Source organism: Anabrus simplex, chromosome 2 (genome assembly GCF_040414725.1).
Source record: "Anabrus simplex isolate iqAnaSimp1 chromosome 2, ASM4041472v1, whole genome shotgun sequence".
NCBI classification, from domain to species: domain Eukaryota; kingdom Metazoa; phylum Arthropoda; class Insecta; order Orthoptera; family Tettigoniidae; genus Anabrus; species Anabrus simplex.
Window position 1 is genome coordinate 1,051,172,240 of NC_090266.1, and position 20,769 is coordinate 1,051,193,008.

At 39.3% G+C, this 20,769-nt stretch overlaps 1 protein-coding gene across 4 annotated transcripts in view; it reads left to right on the forward strand.

The window, feature by feature from the left end:
* fu (STKc_STK36 domain-containing protein fused) overlaps positions 1-20,769 on the forward strand; it is a 197,196-nt gene that overhangs the window by 46,479 nt on the left and 129,948 nt on the right. For all 4 annotated transcript variants that reach the window (XM_067141970.2, XM_067141971.2, XM_067141974.2 and 1 more), the window contains exons 3-4: positions 369-514; positions 12,326-12,505. In XM_067141970.2, the coding sequence (XP_066998071.2) occupies positions 369-514; positions 12,326-12,505 (326 nt within the window). The remainder of the gene's footprint in view (positions 1-368; positions 515-12,325; positions 12,506-20,769) is intronic.

Below are 20,769 nucleotides of genomic sequence, written 5' to 3' on the forward strand. Positions count from 1 at the left end.
ACCACATAGATGTTGAAAAAAGAACTCACCAGGAGAATGCCATGTGTTTGTCGAGGAGTAATCGGAGCAAAAGGGGGACACATAGACAAGCACAGCGTTTGAACTGTGTACTGTAACTCTAAAAGACATTGTTTTCCATTATTTAAAGAGTGTCAGTTTATGTATAATGGATGTCTATTATTGCATTTTAAAAAAAATGGATGCCATGTGTAATATCACTAATCTGCTGCCTAATAAATATTAAGAACTGAAGTTTTCTTAAGGTGAGTTTAAACTTGCTGATCCTAGTTTATCTCTGTCTCTTGCATATATATTTTCGTGACATGTTCAATTTAATTTGTCTTGAATAAGAACTCTCTGTCCTACAGATTGTTGTTGTAACAGAATATGCTGACAAGGAACTTTATGAAATACTGGGTACTGAAGGTTACTTGCCTGAAGAAAGAGTGAAAACAATAGCTTGTGACTTGGTATCAGCTTTGTATTACCTTCATTCCCATAGAGTTCTCCACAGGTGAGTTAGTGAATGAGTCAGGAGCAGTTGGATAATGAGCTTGGATATATTGTTAATAGATATATTTGAAAATGCTATTCTCATTAAAATATTGTGGAATCTATATTTTTTTCTGTAATTTTTGTCTCATACTTTGTTTTGAACTGCATTTTTTCTGTCTGTCTCATTATGTATTATAGTTTACATCATGATGTGGTATCGGCTGTACGTAAATTTTTTAAAAAATTTGTATTTATGGTAAGGAATCAAGAGATTGTGATTTACACTGTCAGTTATTTCATAATGCATGGGTGGGAAGTGGTGGTTTCCTCGCAGCATACCATAAATTTCCCATGACTCAGAATAGCACATCAGTAAGGCAATTCCCTCAAAAATATATTGTTCTCTGATACTTCTTTCCTCATTGTGAGTGTAGCTAGCCCTAGCTACTCCCATTCGGGTTGGTGCATACGAAGGGAGTACTCATTTCTTTGGTGTACCAAATCCAGAGGTATGGTTCTGCTTCTCGGAAGTTCTTTTCAGGATCTCCTCCAGGTGTCTTTTGGTCTTCCTCTTCTTGCAGGTGGTTCTTCGATACTTAGGCTCTCTGAACAAGGTGTTTTTCGTCTTGGCATTGGACGTGTCCAGACCATTTCAGCTGTTCTTCATCCATTTTATCTGTTAATGCAGAGACTCCCATCCAGCCATGAATGTGATCATTTTTGATCCGATCTTCCCATGTCACACCCAGTGACCAGTGAAGCATTCTTGTTTTGGCAACACACAGTTTCTGATTATGCTTGGCCTGCCTGGCCCATGTTTTTGTACTGTATGTGATTGCTGGTCTGATCACAGTGCATTCTTTTCTCACACATCACTGATCGCCACTTTGCCCACCCGACAGTGATTCGGTGTTGAGCATCAGTGTGTACTGTTACCTTGCTGTTGATGATAGATCCTGAATTTATCTACTAACTTTAAGGGCTCATCGTCCAGGAAAACTGCACATTGTGGGCCAAAGTGTTATGGACTGGAGAAGTTTGTGTGCATATACTCGGTCTTTGCCCTGCTCACTCTAAATCCATGGCTCTCTAGTGCTAGCCTCCATCTCTCAGGAACTTCAACCCTCTCTCTTCTTTCACCAATGAAGACCTGGTCATCCACATAAAAAATGCTCCATGAGATATTTGGTCAGGTAGTATATGACCAAATTAAATAACAATGGACCAAGCACTGAACCCTGGTGAATGCCAGCCCTCGCAGGGAAACTATCAGGCACTTCAGCTCTAGTCTCGACCTTAGGGAGTGACATTTCCTAGGTCTTTTTCACTGCATTTACCAGCCACTTCAACACATTTAGGCTTCGTAAGGTGTTCCAAACCAGTTCTCTTGGAACTCTATCATATGCTTTCTGTAGATCAGCAAACACAGCATGAAAATATTCTCAAGTTCCCTCTTCTTTTCCATTATGATATGAACTGCCTGGATCAGATCAGGAGTTGACCTTACTCAAACAAACCTAACTGGCCTCTGTGAATTTCGACTAGATTTTGTATCCAGTTTGCCACTATAGATTCCCAGATTTTAAGCGTTTGAGACATTTAATTCTTCGATAGTTCACACATTTCCTGGAATCACCCTTATTCTTGAAAATAATGGTACCGGGAAACTTTCACAGGGCTGAAATAGAAGGAAGTCGCCATCTAGCCACTTGTTGGGCAGTCTTTACAGACACAGATGTCCATCTTCACTACACTTTTTCCACAATTTTGCAGGGATGTTGTCATGGCCAACAGCACTTCCCAGTTTCATCATCGACACCGCTTCTTCCACCATTGTTTTAGTTCCTGGCTGAACTGGGCCTTTTGTGGGGTCAGATTCCTCTGCTTCTTGATGGGGAAGTTCCCCATTCAAAAGCACTTTAAAGTATTCTTTCCATCAGTCGTTAATGTTGGCTTTTTTTCCCCCCTCAATAATTTGACTTGTTTGCTGTTAATGTTCATTCATAAGGCCATATCTTGTGACTGTTTACACCTCTGGGATGCCAGCTTGTACAATTTTCTTGCATTATTCATCTCTTCCTACTCTTTGTACAGTCTGTCCTGTGGCTCGTATTTTACTACCGCCACTTCTTTTGCTTCTTTTCATGCTTTGGTGTATTGCACTCTGAATGTGACTCCATCTGGGTTATTTTGGTTTTTCCACCATGCCTTGAATGCTGCTTTCTTCTCCTTCAGCTTTGATTGAATAGCTTCTTCCCACTGCCAGGATTCTTTTTCTCTCTGTAATGTTCTTCTTGATACCCCTGGATTCTCTTTCTCCTTATCAACACACAGCCTTTGAAAGGGCATCCACATTTCTTGCGCACTCAACACACCACTAATATCTATATCTTGTCTGAAGAAGGCTTTCATATCTTCAGTAAATATGTGGGCTCTCCCCTCATCTTTTAAACCATTTGAGCTTTTCAATTGGTACAACTCACTCATTACCAATGATTTTCTGCAGCCTCATTTCAGTTAATAAAAGGTAATTTTATGATGTGAGAAATTCATCCGGAATCACTTTACAATCGACAGAATATCAAAGTAACTCCTTGTGGCACAAGATATAGTCTATGTCGGTGTCTGTGATACCATTTTTGGTTTGTGATTTGTAAGTTACAAGGTGTTCATCTTTTTTCTGGAAGTGTGTGTCGACAATTGCCAAATCATATGCCAGAGCAAGTTCTAACCGCTCCTGTCCTTGATCATTGTTTTAGCCATAGCCAAAGCCACTGTGACACACTTCATAATCTGAAGCATTTCTGCCAACATGTCCATTGAAGTCCATTCTGATGATAGTCGGCTCGGATAGCGGGAACTCTTGCAAGAGTTGCTCAAGCTCTTCCCAAAAGGCCTGCTTGGTCATTGCACCCTGTCCAGACTGCAGTGCATATGCAGATATTACGTTATACACCATCCTTCTTCCACCACCAATTTTATTAACTTCAGTCAATCATTCACCCTTTTCACAGAGACGATTTGTCAGATGTTGAGCGACGATGATGTCAAATCTATTATATCTATTTTTATAACCATTGTAGAAAACATTGTATCACTGTCCAGTGTTTTTAGCTTTGGCGTTGGCATACAAGCAATGTCAACACATCTTTATTCCAGCACTTCTGCTAGTTCAGTTGTCTTCCCTGGCAAGGTGCCGATGTTCCACTTTATGATATATACTTTTTGCTTCTGCAGCTATTTTCTTACTGGGCGAGTTGGCTGTGCGGTTAGGGGCGGGCAGCTGTGAGCTTGCATCCGGGAGATAGTGGGTTCGAATCCCACTGTCGGCAGCCCTGAAGATGGTCTTTCGTGTACCTTAATTGAGTCCATGGCCGCTTCCTTCCCAGTCCTAGACCTTTCCTATCCCATCATTGCCACAAGATCTATCTGTGTCTGTGGCATAAAGCAAGTAATAATAATAATAATAATAATAATAATAATAATAATAATAATAATAATAATAATAATAATAATAAAAAGCTCTTTTCTTGTCTCACTGATGTAACGAGATTTCCTGCCACAGAACGTGCTTGTATTCACCTCACGTTTATGTGGAGGCAACCTATTCTGTACACCCGTTTCTTTTGGACACGGTCGTTGACCGGACATTTTTCCCAACAGCTCAATTTCTTCTCAGGGTATCCGATTGTCAAGTAAAATCTGGAGATTTTACACTAGGTTTTGCTTTACGTGAGGTCGAAGAGAATGGCAGTCCACGGTAAACTTATCTGCGGTCGTTTGATATAGACATAATATCAATCAATTATTTCTCCTAACTAAGGTACCAACAACGTGAGAAGTCAATATATTCAAATCAGGTATCTACCCATTTGTTAGTTCGCATATCTTACCAACTAACTTATCAACTATGTCAAGATGAAAGAATTCATAACACACCAAATTATAGAAAAGCACAATAATAGTATTTATTGAATAAACAGATGCCCTATGAAAATGTAATCTGATTTGGGGTAGTATTTGGTCTGGTATTATTTACAGGTAAAGTTCAGAGTCAGCGCTGGCTCGTAGAAAAAGAAAATAAATATAATGTTAAGTTATGTACATCAGTTCCGTCATGAATTCAAAATCGGATACTAATATTTACAATTAATCACTGGACATCTACGGTCCTCCTTGAAATCAAGTCCTTGAGACGATTGTTAAGATTGCTCAGTTTCATTATAAACCGAGGCTAAATAGATCTGAATAGACGTACAGTTAATCTGAAGTGAATGTAAGATCAACAAATAGATCTAAGCTTGAACATAATTCTGAATTATAACTTCGAACTATGTATCTCAATTATATTTGAATTATAAATAATATTTAAATTATACGTTGCAAATCATAAATCTGAACTCATTTATTTCTTTCTTCTATGTTGTGCACGGCTAACGACTTACGGACTAAGGCATTTCTCCCTAGTGCCTGTTAAATCTGGCTCCTAGCCTATCATTTCCCTAACCATTACTCATTGAAAGAATGTAAATTCCAACAAACTCCGTCTCAGGATAAATAAGCTATCTATCTAACTTCAACATAAATTTTTGGTCGACATACACACGTATTTGAGGCTCAATGTGCCCTCTCTCTGTTATATTCCATAACATTTCTCGTTTAGGCAAGTTACTGAATTCATACGCGCAGTCGTAATGTAAATAATATGTATTTGTACTTGGGAATATATTACTGCATTTATAGGTATCATGAATGCATTTGGTCAAGATCACCGTCATAAACATATCATAATATTCTCGTAATTGGAACAAAGCATCTACAATTGACATATAATCCCGTAATAAATTCAATTCTACTTCAATGAATTCCATCCATACCTTGGTTTAGCTCATCTCCGCGGTGTGGTCAATTTCACGTACCTGTATCCTTTCACATAATTCCTTCCCTATTATAAGTGTGGCATGGCATATCCTAAGCCGCAGGCACTCCTTGGCCTCTGCGTAATACATTAATAAACCTTCGCATTTCATATACAACAACATACTTTGTCGAGTTCCACTATTGTAACCATATTTCCACATTCACTTAACATCTTAATTATCATAGCCTCCATAACAACATGTCGCGATTATATTCACTTTACCATGTCAAAATGCCACAATTCCTTTCTTATAAACGCATTTCAATATCGCTATTTATCATAACCCTAAAGCTGAGTTCAATGCACTTATTGCGAAGCAAAGAGTACGTGATTCTATGCATTCATTACCACCGCGCATACCAAACGTGACGTAGACATATAGCATAACCAATATGAATTCATTGCATTTCCTCAATGTGTCATTACTATCAGCTGTTATTAAGGACACTTCTTTCAACTTGTAGTTACTCACGAGTTATTCTGACCAATATGCGGTGATGTATATATATAACATAGAAGAATCTTATTCTACACTGCTTAATCGTATACTATGGACTTAAATATTTCACATATCACTTTCATTATTCACTTGCACTTTAAATTCCACGGTTTCTATAACCAACTTATCGGCACATGCCAAAAGCACCTGTGTACGCGAACCAAAAACTATGTAATTAAATAATGTAAATGACTTAGCTCGCTTATCGTTACATCTGGTCCAGCTGTTCCGCCTCCACTCGGATGTAGTTGGCTCTGTGGTCAGGTCATGGGTTGGTCGTCTGGTAGGTCCTCGGCCTCCTCATCATGGGTTGGTCAACTGGTTTCCCATTGCCTTCCTCATCATGGGTTGGTCGTCTGGTTTCCCATTGCCTTCCTCATCATGGGTTGGTCGTCTGGTTTCCCATTCTCTTCCTCATCATGGGTTGGTCTTCCGGTAAGGATGTACTGCTCCCTAGCTTGGTCCATCATGCGTATTTAGCAAGCCATCATCATGCTACTTCTGTTAGCAACAAAAATGCAGATTTCAGAGCAGTAAATAGCCATGGTATGTTCCATTCGACGATAATAATTCCTCAATTGTTATTTCTTTTTGCTGCTCTCAGAGGTGAATTTAATTTCGTCGGGTTTAAGTTCTGCGTATATATATCTATATCGGCTGCTTCTTGCAAATGTCGAAAAATTGTTCTTCTTCTCTTGAAACAAGACCAAGGTAGTCTTCTTCCTGTAAGAGAATCTTTCTCCTAGGTTTCACTTGCTTCTTCCTTGTAGAATGTAGCTCAGTTGCTGTCGAGATCCTCCCACGCGTATTTCGTCGTATCTTGCTTATTTTTATATTTTTTTATCAGCTCTTCTTCGTCGGCTGGTGAATTATGTCGTTTCTTTTACTACGGCGATCCCTTTTTCTCAAGTACCTCTACTAAATCTTTCCGTCTTCTTCAAATTATGTAGCGCATTTGCCAATTGCCTCTTCACTCTCCGATGAAAATTTTTAAGATGGAGTTTTTTTAACAATCCGTTGTCTTCTATTTTTTTTGTAAAACAATTCACTTGACAGTCCACTGTCCGTTGTGCCTTCAATATTTGACCGTTCCGTGATGTGTATGGCCTTCAATAATATCGCATTAGATATCTATTCCTTGCATCTTATAGATCAGATCGGCCATCTGCACTTCGGACCTTCAACCTCCGGATTGAGCTCATCCGCCCACCAAGTTGTTGGCTCCCTCAGATTCTCGGATTATTTCCTGCTCTCAACACTTGGTGTTGAGGTGCTGGCTGCATGGTCTACTCCATTACCATAACAGGATATCTAGGCCAGGCCATTTGCCTGATGTGAAAATGGGAAACCATGGAAAACTATCTGCAGGGCTGCCAACAGTGGGGCTCAAACCTACTTTCTCCCGAATGCAAGTTGATACCTACATGACCCAAATCGTGCAGCCACTTGTTGTGTGCATTTCTTGTACAATTACCTTTTTGCAATATTTCAACCTTAAAATATCGCTGTCTTGACATTGCATCATTTAATTGGCCATAACTGAAAACTGGTTTAGTAAAGTGGAGCCCTTCACTTCCCTTGAGGTTCATTGATTGTGATACAAAATGCCAAGCAGATTGGAAATTAATGCCTCTTGAAAGAAAATGGAAGTGTTTTATCGGAAATTGTTAACTCAGTTCGAGGGATTAGAGCTCCCTGCTCAGCTTTATCTCCACTTATTCTCTCCAAATCAAAACAATTTTTGTCCATACTTCTTAGAATTAGGTCCTAATCTAGTTCAGTTCAGGAGCCGTTGGGAAACGTTCTGATTTCTGCGGAGCATAACTATGGCTCCAATTTTTAGAATAAGAATATGTGGAGGCAAACCATTAACTCCAAGGAATTCAAGAATTATGCAGGAAACTGAATTAGCTATCTTTCATCTTCAGTATTAATCTGTTGATGCTACTGTATGGTTTTGAACTACCGGGTATAAGCCCAATGACTTTCAAATAAATTAATTATGAATGGCAACTTTCAAGAAAATGATTATATCTTTCAGAGATGTGAATGTATTGCTATCAATTTCAGTCACTACATCATCATGTGCTAAAATTCTGGGCTGGTAGTTCAATAAAATTTGATCCGTCGCCGTCTACAGAGGAGTAGTTGGCGTTACCGATTTCTTGCTAAAAAAATCAGGGAATTCCTTTTTTTTTTTTTTTTTTTTTTTTTTTGTGCTCACATATTTTGATTTAAGCAACATATTTTGAAGAAGGGTCAAAGAGGAGAGTAGTTAATACAGTTATAAGTAAATAATGGTTTGGCGATAAGCATGTGGCAAAACTGGCAAAACCTTGATGAAATCTCCCCAAGAACAATGATTTTTCCACCAGAAGGAATGGAATTTCGTTACCTATGATATATTTTAGAAGACTATTCACATACATTAATACCAAGTGATTTGGCTATGGGGTTAGGGGCATGCAGCTGTGAGCTTTCATTTGGGAGATAGCAGTTTCGAATCCCACTGTTGGCAGCCCTGAAGATGGTTTTCCATGGTTTCCGATTTTCACACCAGGCAAATGCCGGGGCTGTAACTTAATTCCTTCCCACTCCTAGCACTTACCTATCCGATTGTCGCCACAAGACCTATCTGTGTCGGTGCGACGTAAAGCAACTTTTAAAAACAAAAAAAAACACGCATTAATGAATTACTATTTGCCGTTGGAACTTTATCCCGTATTGAGCCATGCTAATCTAATATTGTCAGCTGCTTTAGAATTTAATTTTAATCCAGTCACTGAACTCTCATTTAAATTTAGAGGAGTTTTGAATGTAATGTGCACCATTCAACAGCTGGGCAGCAAAACAGCAGCTATTCCTGTCCACGTTACTGATATAACATGAAGCCCTAACCTGAAGCACTTGAAGTGTTTTTTTAGTGCCCTCGGGATCATCGATGAAAAATGCATTCTTGACATTTGTGTTGTTTTGTTGAAGCACATCAATGGTTCCATTAATAATTGAAAGTTTTTCATGGTTTATTATGAGTACGATGACGGTCAAATTAAAATTGAAAATTAGCTCGTTAGTATGACATGGTGGATTGACTCACTTTGCTAACTATGTTAGTATGGAATGGAAGAAGTTCACAGCCTGTGTTAAAATTATGGCATGAAAAAAGTTAAAATTTTTCCAAAATCACTCAAGTTAACAAATATAGGGAAAGATGATATGGAGAAGGAAATGATTAAATCTATCCAAAATCACTTCAAGCTAGCAAATATAGGGAAAAGTACAGAAGAGACAGTAAAATTGCGCTCAGTAGCTTCTTCTTGGCCAAGCGACGCACTGCGACTGACTGCGCATGCGTGCTTACCCCTTCCACCTTCTCTACCATGCTTCAGCGCTGTCACGGTTCAGGTGGCCTTACAGTACTTGTGAGCGCTTTGGCCAATCAGAATGCTACATTTTTCTTTAATAATTTAAAAATGTACCTAACCTAATCCTATGGCACTACAGCCCTGAAGGGCCATGGCCTAACAAGCGTCCGTTGCTCAGCATGAAGGCCTGCAGATTACGAGGTGTCGTGTGGTCAGCACGACGAACCCTCTCAGGCATTATTCTTGGCTTTCTGGACCAGGACCGCTATCTCACCATCAGATAGCTCCTCAGTTCTAATCACGTAGGCTTAGTGGACCTCGAACCAGCCCTCAGATCCAGGTAAAAATCCCTGACCTGGCCGGGAATCAAACCCGGGGCCTCCACATAAGAGGCTGGCACGCTACCCCTACACCATGGGACCGGCAATTTAAAAATATACAGCGAGAACTGTTTATGCTTTTAAAGACATTCTACAAATCTAAAGGCCAAGAGCTTTCATCAAAATAGTTTACGATGTCAGTCGGTTTAGCCGTTCTCTCAAGCTTGCTGTAAATAAAATCAGCCTAGTGTTTTAACTATCTAGATATCATTTAGTTTGTATTCTTCTTTTACAATCTGCTTTACATCACACCCTTATACATAGGTCTTATGACAACGATGGGATAGGAATGGACTAGGATTGGAAAGGAAGAGACCATGGCCTTAATTAAAGTACAGCCCCAGCATTTGCCTGGTGTAAAAATGGGAAACCACGGAACACCATATTCAGGGTTGCCGACAGTGGGGTTCGAACCCACTATCTCCTGAATGCAAATTTTAGCTACATGTGATTGTATTCTAAATTGGAAATCAGATAGTCTCAAAGGTGATGCATATTTACTCTTATCTTTTATCAAACGGGTGATAAATAAGGTCCTGTCACATTGATTCACCGGAGTATGACATATTCCACTTTCTCTGGATAAAACATTCTTCCTCGTCTCTCAGAAGTCCTGATGTGTATTGTAATGATACACAACTTTTATATATCTTTCTTTCACATGTCAGTGGGGGCCGGACTGGAAACAACCAAAAGTGAGCCATGATTGTGATTTGTTAACTGGGAAATCAGTGGTGTGGCTCTAATATGCATGTCATTGAGATAGACAATTTCTGAATAAGTGGCATATTATGGTCCTCTTTATCTCCTTTACAACTGGCCGAGTAATGTAGTAGCTATGTGCTCACCATCTGTGAGGGTGAATATCATGGTTGGCATTTAAGATGACTTAAATATAGATTTGATGATGTGTTAAGAACCCATTTACAGGGCATAATTTTGACATTCTAATGACTCTTTTAAGACTGGTATTTGTTGAAGCGATGTTCAGCACACATTATCATCTTATCCTTAATATCTGCCTGGGATTGTATATTGCAGCACTAATAACTACAGTTTTTATTTGACGCTTATTTTTTTATTTTTAGAAACAACGTACACTCATGTTCATAATAAACAGAATACCTTGGAAGACTAGAGATAGGAAGTTCATATTTACAGGACATGTTCGTTTGTATGTTCTGCAGAAACTATTAGCATTTCAGTCGCCTAAGTTCAGCATGTGTCCTGTTGCCTAGTAGGCACTGGGTCCTCCATGGGCACTGATAACTTGTTCCATGCGTGATGGCATCGACACGTATAACGCGCTAATGGCGTCCTGGGGTATAGCCATCCATGCTGCGTTCACCTGGTTCCACAGTTCATCTTTGGTGGTTGGCATTGAGTCACAGCACCGCACCCGTCGTTTCACCATATCCCACACATTTTCGATTGGTGACAAGTCCAGTGATCGGGTGGGCCAGGTCAACAGTCTGACATCCTGTGACAACAAGAAGGCATGTGTTCGTGCAGCAACATGTGGTCGTGCATTGTTCTGCTGAAATATGGCGTCTGGGGTGTCGTGCAGAAAGGATATGGCTATGGGTCGCAGAATGTCATTCACGTAAGTCACACTGGTCACAGTGCCCTGGACACGCACCAACTGTAATTTGTGGTTGTACCCAATAGCACCCCACACCATAAGGCCTTGAGTTGGCGCTGTATGTCTTGTGCGAATGCGTCAGTGTGATGTCTCTCCCCCTGTCTGCCGCAAACCAAAATGTGGCCATCATTTTCAAACAAACAGAACCTGGATTCATCCAAAAACACTGTCTGCTGCCATTCCTGTCCCCAGTGATGTCGTTTCATACACCATTGCAGTCTAGCATGTGTATGCACATTAGTGAAAGGTAGGCGGCGACAGACTGTCACTCCTGATAGTGTACGATGTGTTACACTGTTCCGGTGTTGTGCCAGAGCGGAGGAGAATGCAGACTGTCCTGCAATGCCATTCGGATGAGGAGCCGATCTTCTCGGGGGGTGGTCTGGGTGGTGCGACCAGACCCATCTCGTCGTGTTCTGCGGCCTTCTGTCAACCATTCTGTACACACATGTTGCACTGCAGACACACTTCGTCCCACACGAGCAGGAATTTCCCGGATGGATGCATCATGTTCTCCCATGCCAATAATGCTCTCTCTTTCAAACTCATTTGACTGTGCGGCTCTCTCATACATCTGTGAGGCATCCTGCACGTCTGCTCCAGTCACACTGATAAATTATCTTCAGTTTATAGCGACGAGAGCCACAGGCACATTTTATCAGTCGGTGGTGGTGCGTCGAGATATTGATGTCGACCTTGAACCCGAGGGCCGACAGTTTCAAATGTTAATCATTTCTTCAGAACATACTAATGCACATGTTCTGTGAATATGAACTTCCTATCTCTAGTCTTTCAAGGTGTTCTGGTTTTTATGAACATGAGAGTATATAGTGAACATAAAGTTGAACCAAGAGAGCAGTACTTCAAACATGACAGAGATTTGACAGAAAGAAAGAAACTATCCTTCATAATTGTTTTGGAAATTTTTCTCTTAACACGGCATGAAGTATGAAGATATTTTATATGATCCACCTTTGTTTGCATTGTGGGTTAGTAAAATTGTATCTGCATTTTATTTTTTAGAGACTTAAAGCCACAGAACATCTTGCTTGAAGCCAGTGGGGTTGCAAAACTTTGTGACTTTGGTTTTGCTCGCAGCATGAGTGCTGGTACTCATGTGCTGACTTCAATAAAAGGTACTCCTTTATATATGGCACCTGAGCTCATTGAGGAGAATCCTTATGATCACAATGCAGATCTGTGGTAAGTATATTTATCATTATATTCTCACCTGACTCTTGAGTGACAGTTCTCATCAAGGTGGCCACAGTTCGAATCATGACCAGTGCTTGTAAGATTTTTGGAATGAAACATGCTTGCCTAGCTGGAATAAATTTCGTGTATCCCCACTTGTTACAATTTTGCAACATGTCTAATGATGATAGCCAGTCTTGAGTTATATTCAAAATTTAAAGACCAAATATTCAGACCTCAGTCCCTTATACAGTAGCCTTTATTATCAGAAATTGATGTTGAACAATATCTTATTTATATATCTCATTATTTTCATTTATGTGTAACTGAAAGTACAGTAGTCAATTGCAGCTGCTGATGGAACTTTTTTATGTTTCATATACAATGTTCTTTATAAATACGTCTGGCTCCTTGGTTGAAACGTCATTATTGCAGTCCTCGGTTCACAGGTTCCCAGGTTTGATGCTGGGCCGGGGATTTCAGCTGTGCCTGGTTATTTCATCTGTGGTTCAAGGACTGGGTGTTTGTCTCAGTACACTAGAGTTCATATACGTACAACACAACACAACACAACACAACACAACACAACACAACACAACACAACACAACACCACACCACACCACACCACACCACACCACCACAGAAACACAAAATGGTAGAAAACATCCCTCCACGTAAGGATGAAATTATGAAGAGCAACCGGTCGTAAGGCTGGTATTACACAATCAGAGAAATATATGACAGTGCAATGGAGGAATATTTAATGTGCTTTCATAAAATTTCTTTGATAAAAGATATGAGCATCATGTTATCTTTTGCAAACGATTTGACTTGTTCAATCCAAAATGGTGGATCGTAAGTTCAGGTGGAATGTTGCTACAACAAAACTACTTCTTTCAGAGTATGAAATGAATGAAATTTGCTTAAACATAGCGGAGGCGATATACGGGAAGGATGCACAGTTTTGGATGTGAAAAAGAAATTGAAAGAATTACATAGCGAGTATTTGGCTGGAAAACTAATGTTGAATATAATCTTTACATTATATTTAATCTAATTCATTTAATTTTTATTATTGTTAGCAACTTATTTTATTTTTCTGATAAGCCACGTGAGATAACTTAAAACCATGTGGGTTTTAAACTTGTAGTATGAACCAGCAGACAGATGTACAGTAGAACTTGTGGTGTTCTCTCCTGTAATGGTTTAATTTAAAACAACATACCTGTACATTTTATGATAATTTTTGTCATTACAATATAAGTAAAAACTAATAGTAGCCAAACATGCACACAACTGTCCTTCATCCATTTTTGCTGAACTGTGATAAAATTTATTTTATGTAGTGTAATGGTGCAATAGCTGTATGTTATGATCTTTTGTAAAAGTTAACTTGCACAAAATATTTTACAAAAGATCTTCGACAAATTTCTTTGATAGTGTAATACTAACTTAAAAACTGGGCAAAGTCCACATGTGCACCTCGGATCACACCCTCAATCCCTCCACGGTGTGGGAAATGTGGCATATGTAGAAGTAGTTAAAAAAAAATCTGAATACCACACAGAAGCTGTTATATGAGTGTAACAAGGAGCCCATCCCATATTGCAGTAGGATATGCACAATGTTTTTGATGTTCATGTTGAAGGCTCCTATTTGAAATGTCTAGTTTGAATGCACATTATTAGCCCGGAACAGTTTTAGCAGGAGATTTACCAGTAGTGTGTAGATTTACCATCGGGCAAGTTGGCTATGCGGTGAAGGGCGCGCAGCTGTGAGCTTGCATCTGGGAGATAGTGGGTTCGAACCCCACTGTCGGCAGCCCTGAAGATGGTTTTCCATGGTTTCCCATTTTAACACCAGGCAAATGCTGGGGCTGTACCTTAATTAAGGCCACAGCTGCTTTCTTCCCATTCCTAGGCCTTTCCTATCCCATTGTCGCCATAAGACCTATCTGCGTCAGTGCGACGTAAAGTAAATAGCAGAAAAAAAAGTAGATTTACCAGCATGTAAAAGAACTCCCACGCGACAACATTCGGGCACCTAGTCGTCTCCAAAATTGTATAAGTGGTTTTTGGGGATGTAAAACTAGTAATAGTAGTAGTAGTAGTAGTAGTATTACACCTTTGGGGAATGTGAGAAATCTTTGAATAGGAAGATACATGATCTTGAAATCTGCTCTTTTGTTTTTAATATACTTTGTTAGCAGAGGTTGGTAGACTATTATCTCTATATTGAGAGCTTACATCACAAGAGAATATTGTTTTAAAGTTTACTACTAGGAGATGAATGATGAATGTAAGGCTCCAACCTGGGTCCCGTAGTTGTTCTCATATTTTCCCCGTCTCATCTCCTTTCATATGAAGCATCCTAAATGTCAAAGAACTTCAAATTATGGGATTTGATTGGGACAGTTTTGCACTAGAAACATCAGTCATGACTAAGGTGTTCATTAATTTTTGTGGGAGTTGAACACATTACCCATCATTGCTCTCTTACTGTACTAGCGGGTAAATTTTATCAGATCTCTCTAATGGTTATGACATTGATTTGGAAAAGTCCTGTGATAGATAGCTTTCTCATAGCAAAAGCATTCTCATAGCAGAAGTTTGAACAAGTCATATGGAAATTTGTTGGGAAAGGAACAGTTCTGTCGTCGACAAATGGGGAAAAGTAGGATGGTTTAAAATTGAAACTTGACTAAGACAGAAAACTGTCCTTTCACATTATTATTATTATTATTATTATTATTATTATTATTATTATTATTGTTATTGTTATTGTTATTGTTATTGTTATTATTATTATTATTATTATTATTATTATTATTATTATTATTATTATTATTATTATTATTATTATTATTATTATTATTATTATTATTATTATTGCCAACTAGGGACCACGTCATTTCAACTGTCTCCTTCCCCATGCTTTAATATTTGTCCAATACTCCCGCATTCGTTGCCGGTGTTGTTCCTTTCTTGTTTTGTTTCACACTTTCCCTGTTTCCAGCTTTGACTTTTCTTGGAAACCCTTGTGGTCTTGAAGTTTCTTCTTAAGTGGGTTGTGCTCTAGGATATAATCATGTGTGATGCCCACCACTTTTAGATCTTTCTCTGCCTCACTGAATCAGGCCCCTTTTGTCTTCTTATCTTGGAAATAGGGGAAGATCCGTTTGATTGACCTTGCAGGGCTCATACATGTTATGTTACCATAGAATGCAATCCTAGTCTTCTGCATTGTGTCCGTTATCTTTTCTACGTGGAAATAGAGCTCCTGGTTGTGCCATCTTCTATATTCACCTTTGTTTTTTATGGAGCCCAAGATTTTCCTCAATCTTTCTTTCTTTCTTTCTTTGATCTCATGTTTCCCAATAAGGCGTTTTTTGTTCATTGCAAGGCACTCCACTGCATGGAGGTCCTCGAGACAAATGATAGTGCGATAGTATGCCTGAACTTGGTGTTCAGGAATTATATTTTGGTATGTAAACCCTTGGTTAGATGGTATGCCATTTCGATTTTATTCATGTGTGACATGAAGACTGCTTTCTCAGACAGGGTTCTAACCACTAACCTAGGTACTATATTTAAACATTCCTACCTGCTTGGTTTTTCCCTGGTCCACATCTAGCTCTTATGGTGCCCTTTATGTTTGTTGTAAACTGATTTTTCTCAAAGGAGATCTGAAGACCTGCTTTTGCTGCCTACTTTGTTTTGAAGCTGTCTGTAGCAAATTGGAAAAGATTGGACAAGATTGCTAGATCATCTATAAAAGCAAGTCAGTCACTTACAAATTTTGTGTTCCTACAACCCAGTCTGACTCCACTGTTGACCACTTTGTTTATCATTTCCGTACACCTTTTGCAGATGACTTTCTCTATATAACACAGTTGAGATCAGAGATGAGAGCCCATCTCCCTGCCTAACTCCTGTCCTTATTTCAAAGCCATCTGAAATTTATCCTCTGAAGTTCTCTTTGGAAGTAGTGTCTTTCAGGGTCTGTTGAATGATTGCTCTTGTTCTGTTGACCAAGCCAATTTCCTTTAGAATTTGTATGGGGATATTTTAATCAATCAAGTCATAAGCCTTTTGTAAATTGACAAATGTCACCACATATTTCCTTTCCTGGACCCTCTTTGGTATTCTCCCAGTTGTGGATCGAATTGTTCTTCTGCCCTAGTCTGAAGAGCTTTTGAAAGAATCTTGTAGGTAATTAAGAGGAGGGAGATACTATGATAGTTGTTAACATTCTTCTTGTTGCCTTTTTTTATGAAGGGGTGACTCAATGCAGAATTCCAGTCTCTTGGAAGTTTCTGTTTCCCAAATCTCATGGATGACGTCTGTCAGTTTTTCAGTCACATTGTCACCTGCATACATCTACTGTTCAGCTACTATAGAGTCTTTACCTGGTGCCTTATTGTTCTTTAATGACTGGATGATATGTTTGATGCTTTCTTTTGTGGGTGTGATGAATCATGTTGGACTAGCGCACTATTTCAACTGTCAATGTGGAATTTGGAGCTTCACAGTTGAGGAGGGATTCAAAGTAATCCACCAGAATCCGGCAAGTTTCTGTATCACTGTGTGCTGTTTTCCCATCGGAGTTTGTGAACTGTAGGCTTAAATTTTGTCTGAAGATTGTATAGAAGTCTCGTATTATTCTTCTGAAAGTCCTGCTCAGTCGGTGCCAACTGGTTCTCTGCCAAAAGCATGTTTCGTTCTGTGGATGTTTTTCAGCAGCATGTTTTCTCTCATTCAGGAAGTTTACCCAGTTAGTTTGGGTCTTTTGAGAGTTCCATCTCTATCAGATGAACTGTCTTTGCTTTACCACAGCATTGCAATCACTGTTCCACCAGGCATGTTTTCATGGCTTCGTTAGTGGGATTGTCTCCTTAGGTGTTACGACTAGGGCCTCTTATTGTTCTTCCCAGTTCTGGGGATCAATGGATTCTAGCTTCTGGGTGAATTCCTGACTAGATTCCAGTTTTTCTGTATCATATCTAATCATCTTTCTCGGATGGCTCTTCCTAATGTTTCGCGGGAGCAACTTAATTTTGATTTTGGATAGATAGGGATCTGAATCTACGTCAGCATTTCTTAGAATATTCACCTTTTTGGATCTTTTTCTGGGCTTTCTGAGCGATCGCATGATTTATTTGGAACTCGCCATGATAGGGATTTGACGGTTTTAGAGTTTTCTGCTTTCTGAGCAGGTGTCTAAAAGTGGTTGATTTCAAAACTAGATTGAATACCTTACATAGTTCCACAAGCCTCTCTCCATTGCAATTTGTTCTCCGGTGAGCCAGATAATTACCTAAGTTTTGGAACTACTTCTCTTGGCTGAGCTGGGCATTGAAATCTCCAAGCAGGATGGTTGTAAGTTTGTCTAGGACCTTAGAAGCTATGTTTTCAGGCTCTTCCCAGAATCTATCTGTTTCTTCTGGGTCTTTCTTGTTTGCCTGATTAAATGATGCATGCAAAAATCTTTCTGGTGACTATAAATCCAGTGCCTAGGTGAGGGACAGATTTAGTGACACATTTATCAGATTTACTTTTGAAGATCCTGTAACCTTGTGACTCAAAGGCCTGTTCATCTATAACCTTGTCTCCTGAATCACTGCTGTTAGGATTTGATTTTGAGACAACGTACTGGTGAGTGAATTGCTTTAACTTCCCGATCAGTATAAGAGAATTTGCGTTAAAGGTAGCACTGAAATTCTGGCATTTGTGACTGATCTTTTCTGGAGCCTCCGATACCTCCAAACTTGATATAGTTATTGATTCCCATAGGGAACCTGAAATATTTGTCCTGAATGAGTTAAATTCTTAATTCCAATATAATTGGTTCATTATTCCAGCTAACTCATTCTTGGTTGCCAGCATTTCGCTCGTGTGCCAATTTGGGCTCATCACTTGGTAACTAGAACACCTACCAAGATGCATGGCTAGTGCATACCGTGGAAGCCACTGGCAGTGCCAATGCACTATGAGAGAATTTCTCATTTACAAAAATTGATGCCTGCTAGGCCATGAGATGATATGGATATTGATTCCCATAGGGAGCCTGAAATATTTTTTCTAAATAAGTAAATTCATAATTCTAATATCATTACCATCTGTTTTTATGTGATTGAGGATGCAAAGAATCTTGTTGGATAGTATTAGCAGTTTGTGTAGGTTTTCTGGAAATATTGTAAGATAGATGATTTAAATGTCTGGTAATACAGTAGTTAAATAAATAATTCAAAGATTGGTGAGTTTCAGATTCTGGAGTAAACTTAATGTATGAAATCAAGCAGTCATATCAGCACATAAGTGTTCAGTTGAAAACCGATTTTTGGACACTAGGTCCATCATCAGTGATCAAAACTTATTTAAAACATACTAATTTCCATAGGTGTGTCATCAAGATAAAATGGAGCCCAGATGAAATAAACATTAGAAGTGGTGGCTGGACATGCTATTGAAGTTCTTAGTTGAAGTTATTTCATCTGAGCTCAGTCTTATCTTGTAACACACCTATGTAGATAGTATGTGTATATAAGTTTTAATACTAGAACCGCGGCTGGGTCATTTGTGACCCAGCTGTTAGTTCTTTCTTCCATATCTTCCTTTTGTCTCTACCTGGAGTGCTAGATTTTTATGACTTTTCATAAATAAGGGTCTTTAACAACCACAAATAAGGTTAGTTTTTGGGGGGCAAACCGCTGTTTAAAAAAAGCCAAATTTGCCTAGAACCGCAGCTGGGTCAGATTTGACCTGTCATTGATAATAATGTGTTAACATCTGTTCATCCGTTTGGCTTTTTGTAATTTTAATCCAGTGTCACCGGAATTCTCCAAGGATATATACTGTGCCCAAACTGGTAACATCGAATTGGCTGCGGGGGAAGGGAGAGGAACGAAACAGTTTAATCACATCTGAACAATTGTGCAGTAAGGATACTACTCACGCTTTGTTGTGCAATAGGTTGTTAGTTTTGCAGTATTGGTGTGTATATAGTTGACAATGGCCGTACGTCAACGACTTACTACTGAGCAAAATATCATCGATGCCATGAATGACATTTCCAATGAGGAATCTGAAGGGGAACCCGTGGATTTTTCGTCTGATGAAGGATCACAGCTCGTACCTTCAGATTCGTTATCAGAAGAGGGTGATGTCCTGCCATTTGAAGCTGTATCAAATCTTGATAGAGCAGGTATGCATTTCTAAACTTTCATTTTGTAATGTATGGACTACAATTTAGATACTTTGAAAATTTCAGGCCTAAAAGTATTTATTTTACAGTTTCATCACTGTGATATTTCTGTTCAGGCTATTAGGTTTATATAGCTCGGTGCATTTTTATTTGCTGTAAATATTATTTTCAGGTGGAAAATCTAAGACAAATTTTATCTTTGTATCTAATCAGGTCTTGCAATGCCAGAGACTTCTCGCGTTCGTCAAAGGGGGCGTGGCCAGGAGCACTGTTCAGTTCCTTCATCGGGAGAGGACGCCATCGCTAACGGTCAAGTAATTGTACAATTTTACAACAGAGAGGATGCGCCATTAATGAAATGAGACAGGTTTTGTGTTGAGAGTCTGATTCTGTTTCCAGCAGGTACAGAAATTGTATATCCAGATGGCACGACCTAGAAAGTTGGGTTAATTGGTGATGTTAAAGCTGGTAGACGTGGAGCTCAAAATGTGTTCAGAGATCACGTTGGAGCTACTGCACATGCTGAACGTAATGTGAATGAGACTTGCGCAAGTGCTTGGCGACTTATGATCAAGGACAAGATTTGGAAACATATTGTGACATGTACTGAGACAGAGGCACATCGTGTACTGATGTCAGATGATTAGTGTCTAAAGATTGGGGAGATGGAAGCCTTTCTAGCTATACTGTACATTTGCGGTGCCATAGGAGCTAAAGGTTTAGAACTCGACTCACTGTGTTCAAAGAAGTGGGGCAATCCCATTGTAAAATCAACAGTGGCTCATGATAGATTCAGAGAAATAATGCGTTTCTTGAGATTTGATGTTGAATGTACAAGGTCAGAAAGACTAAAAGAATATATATTTGCAGTGGTATCAGCAATCTGGTACGCCTTCATTTTAAATACCCAATGTAGCTATAGAAGAGACCCTCCACATCCCTGCACCAGCTATTCATTCAGTTCTACACAACCATCTCCATGTTAGGAAGGTTTGTTCTCTTTGGGTGCCCCATTCACTTTCAGAGGAACATAGGGCACATCTAGCTAAATGGTGCCGAGAAATGCTAA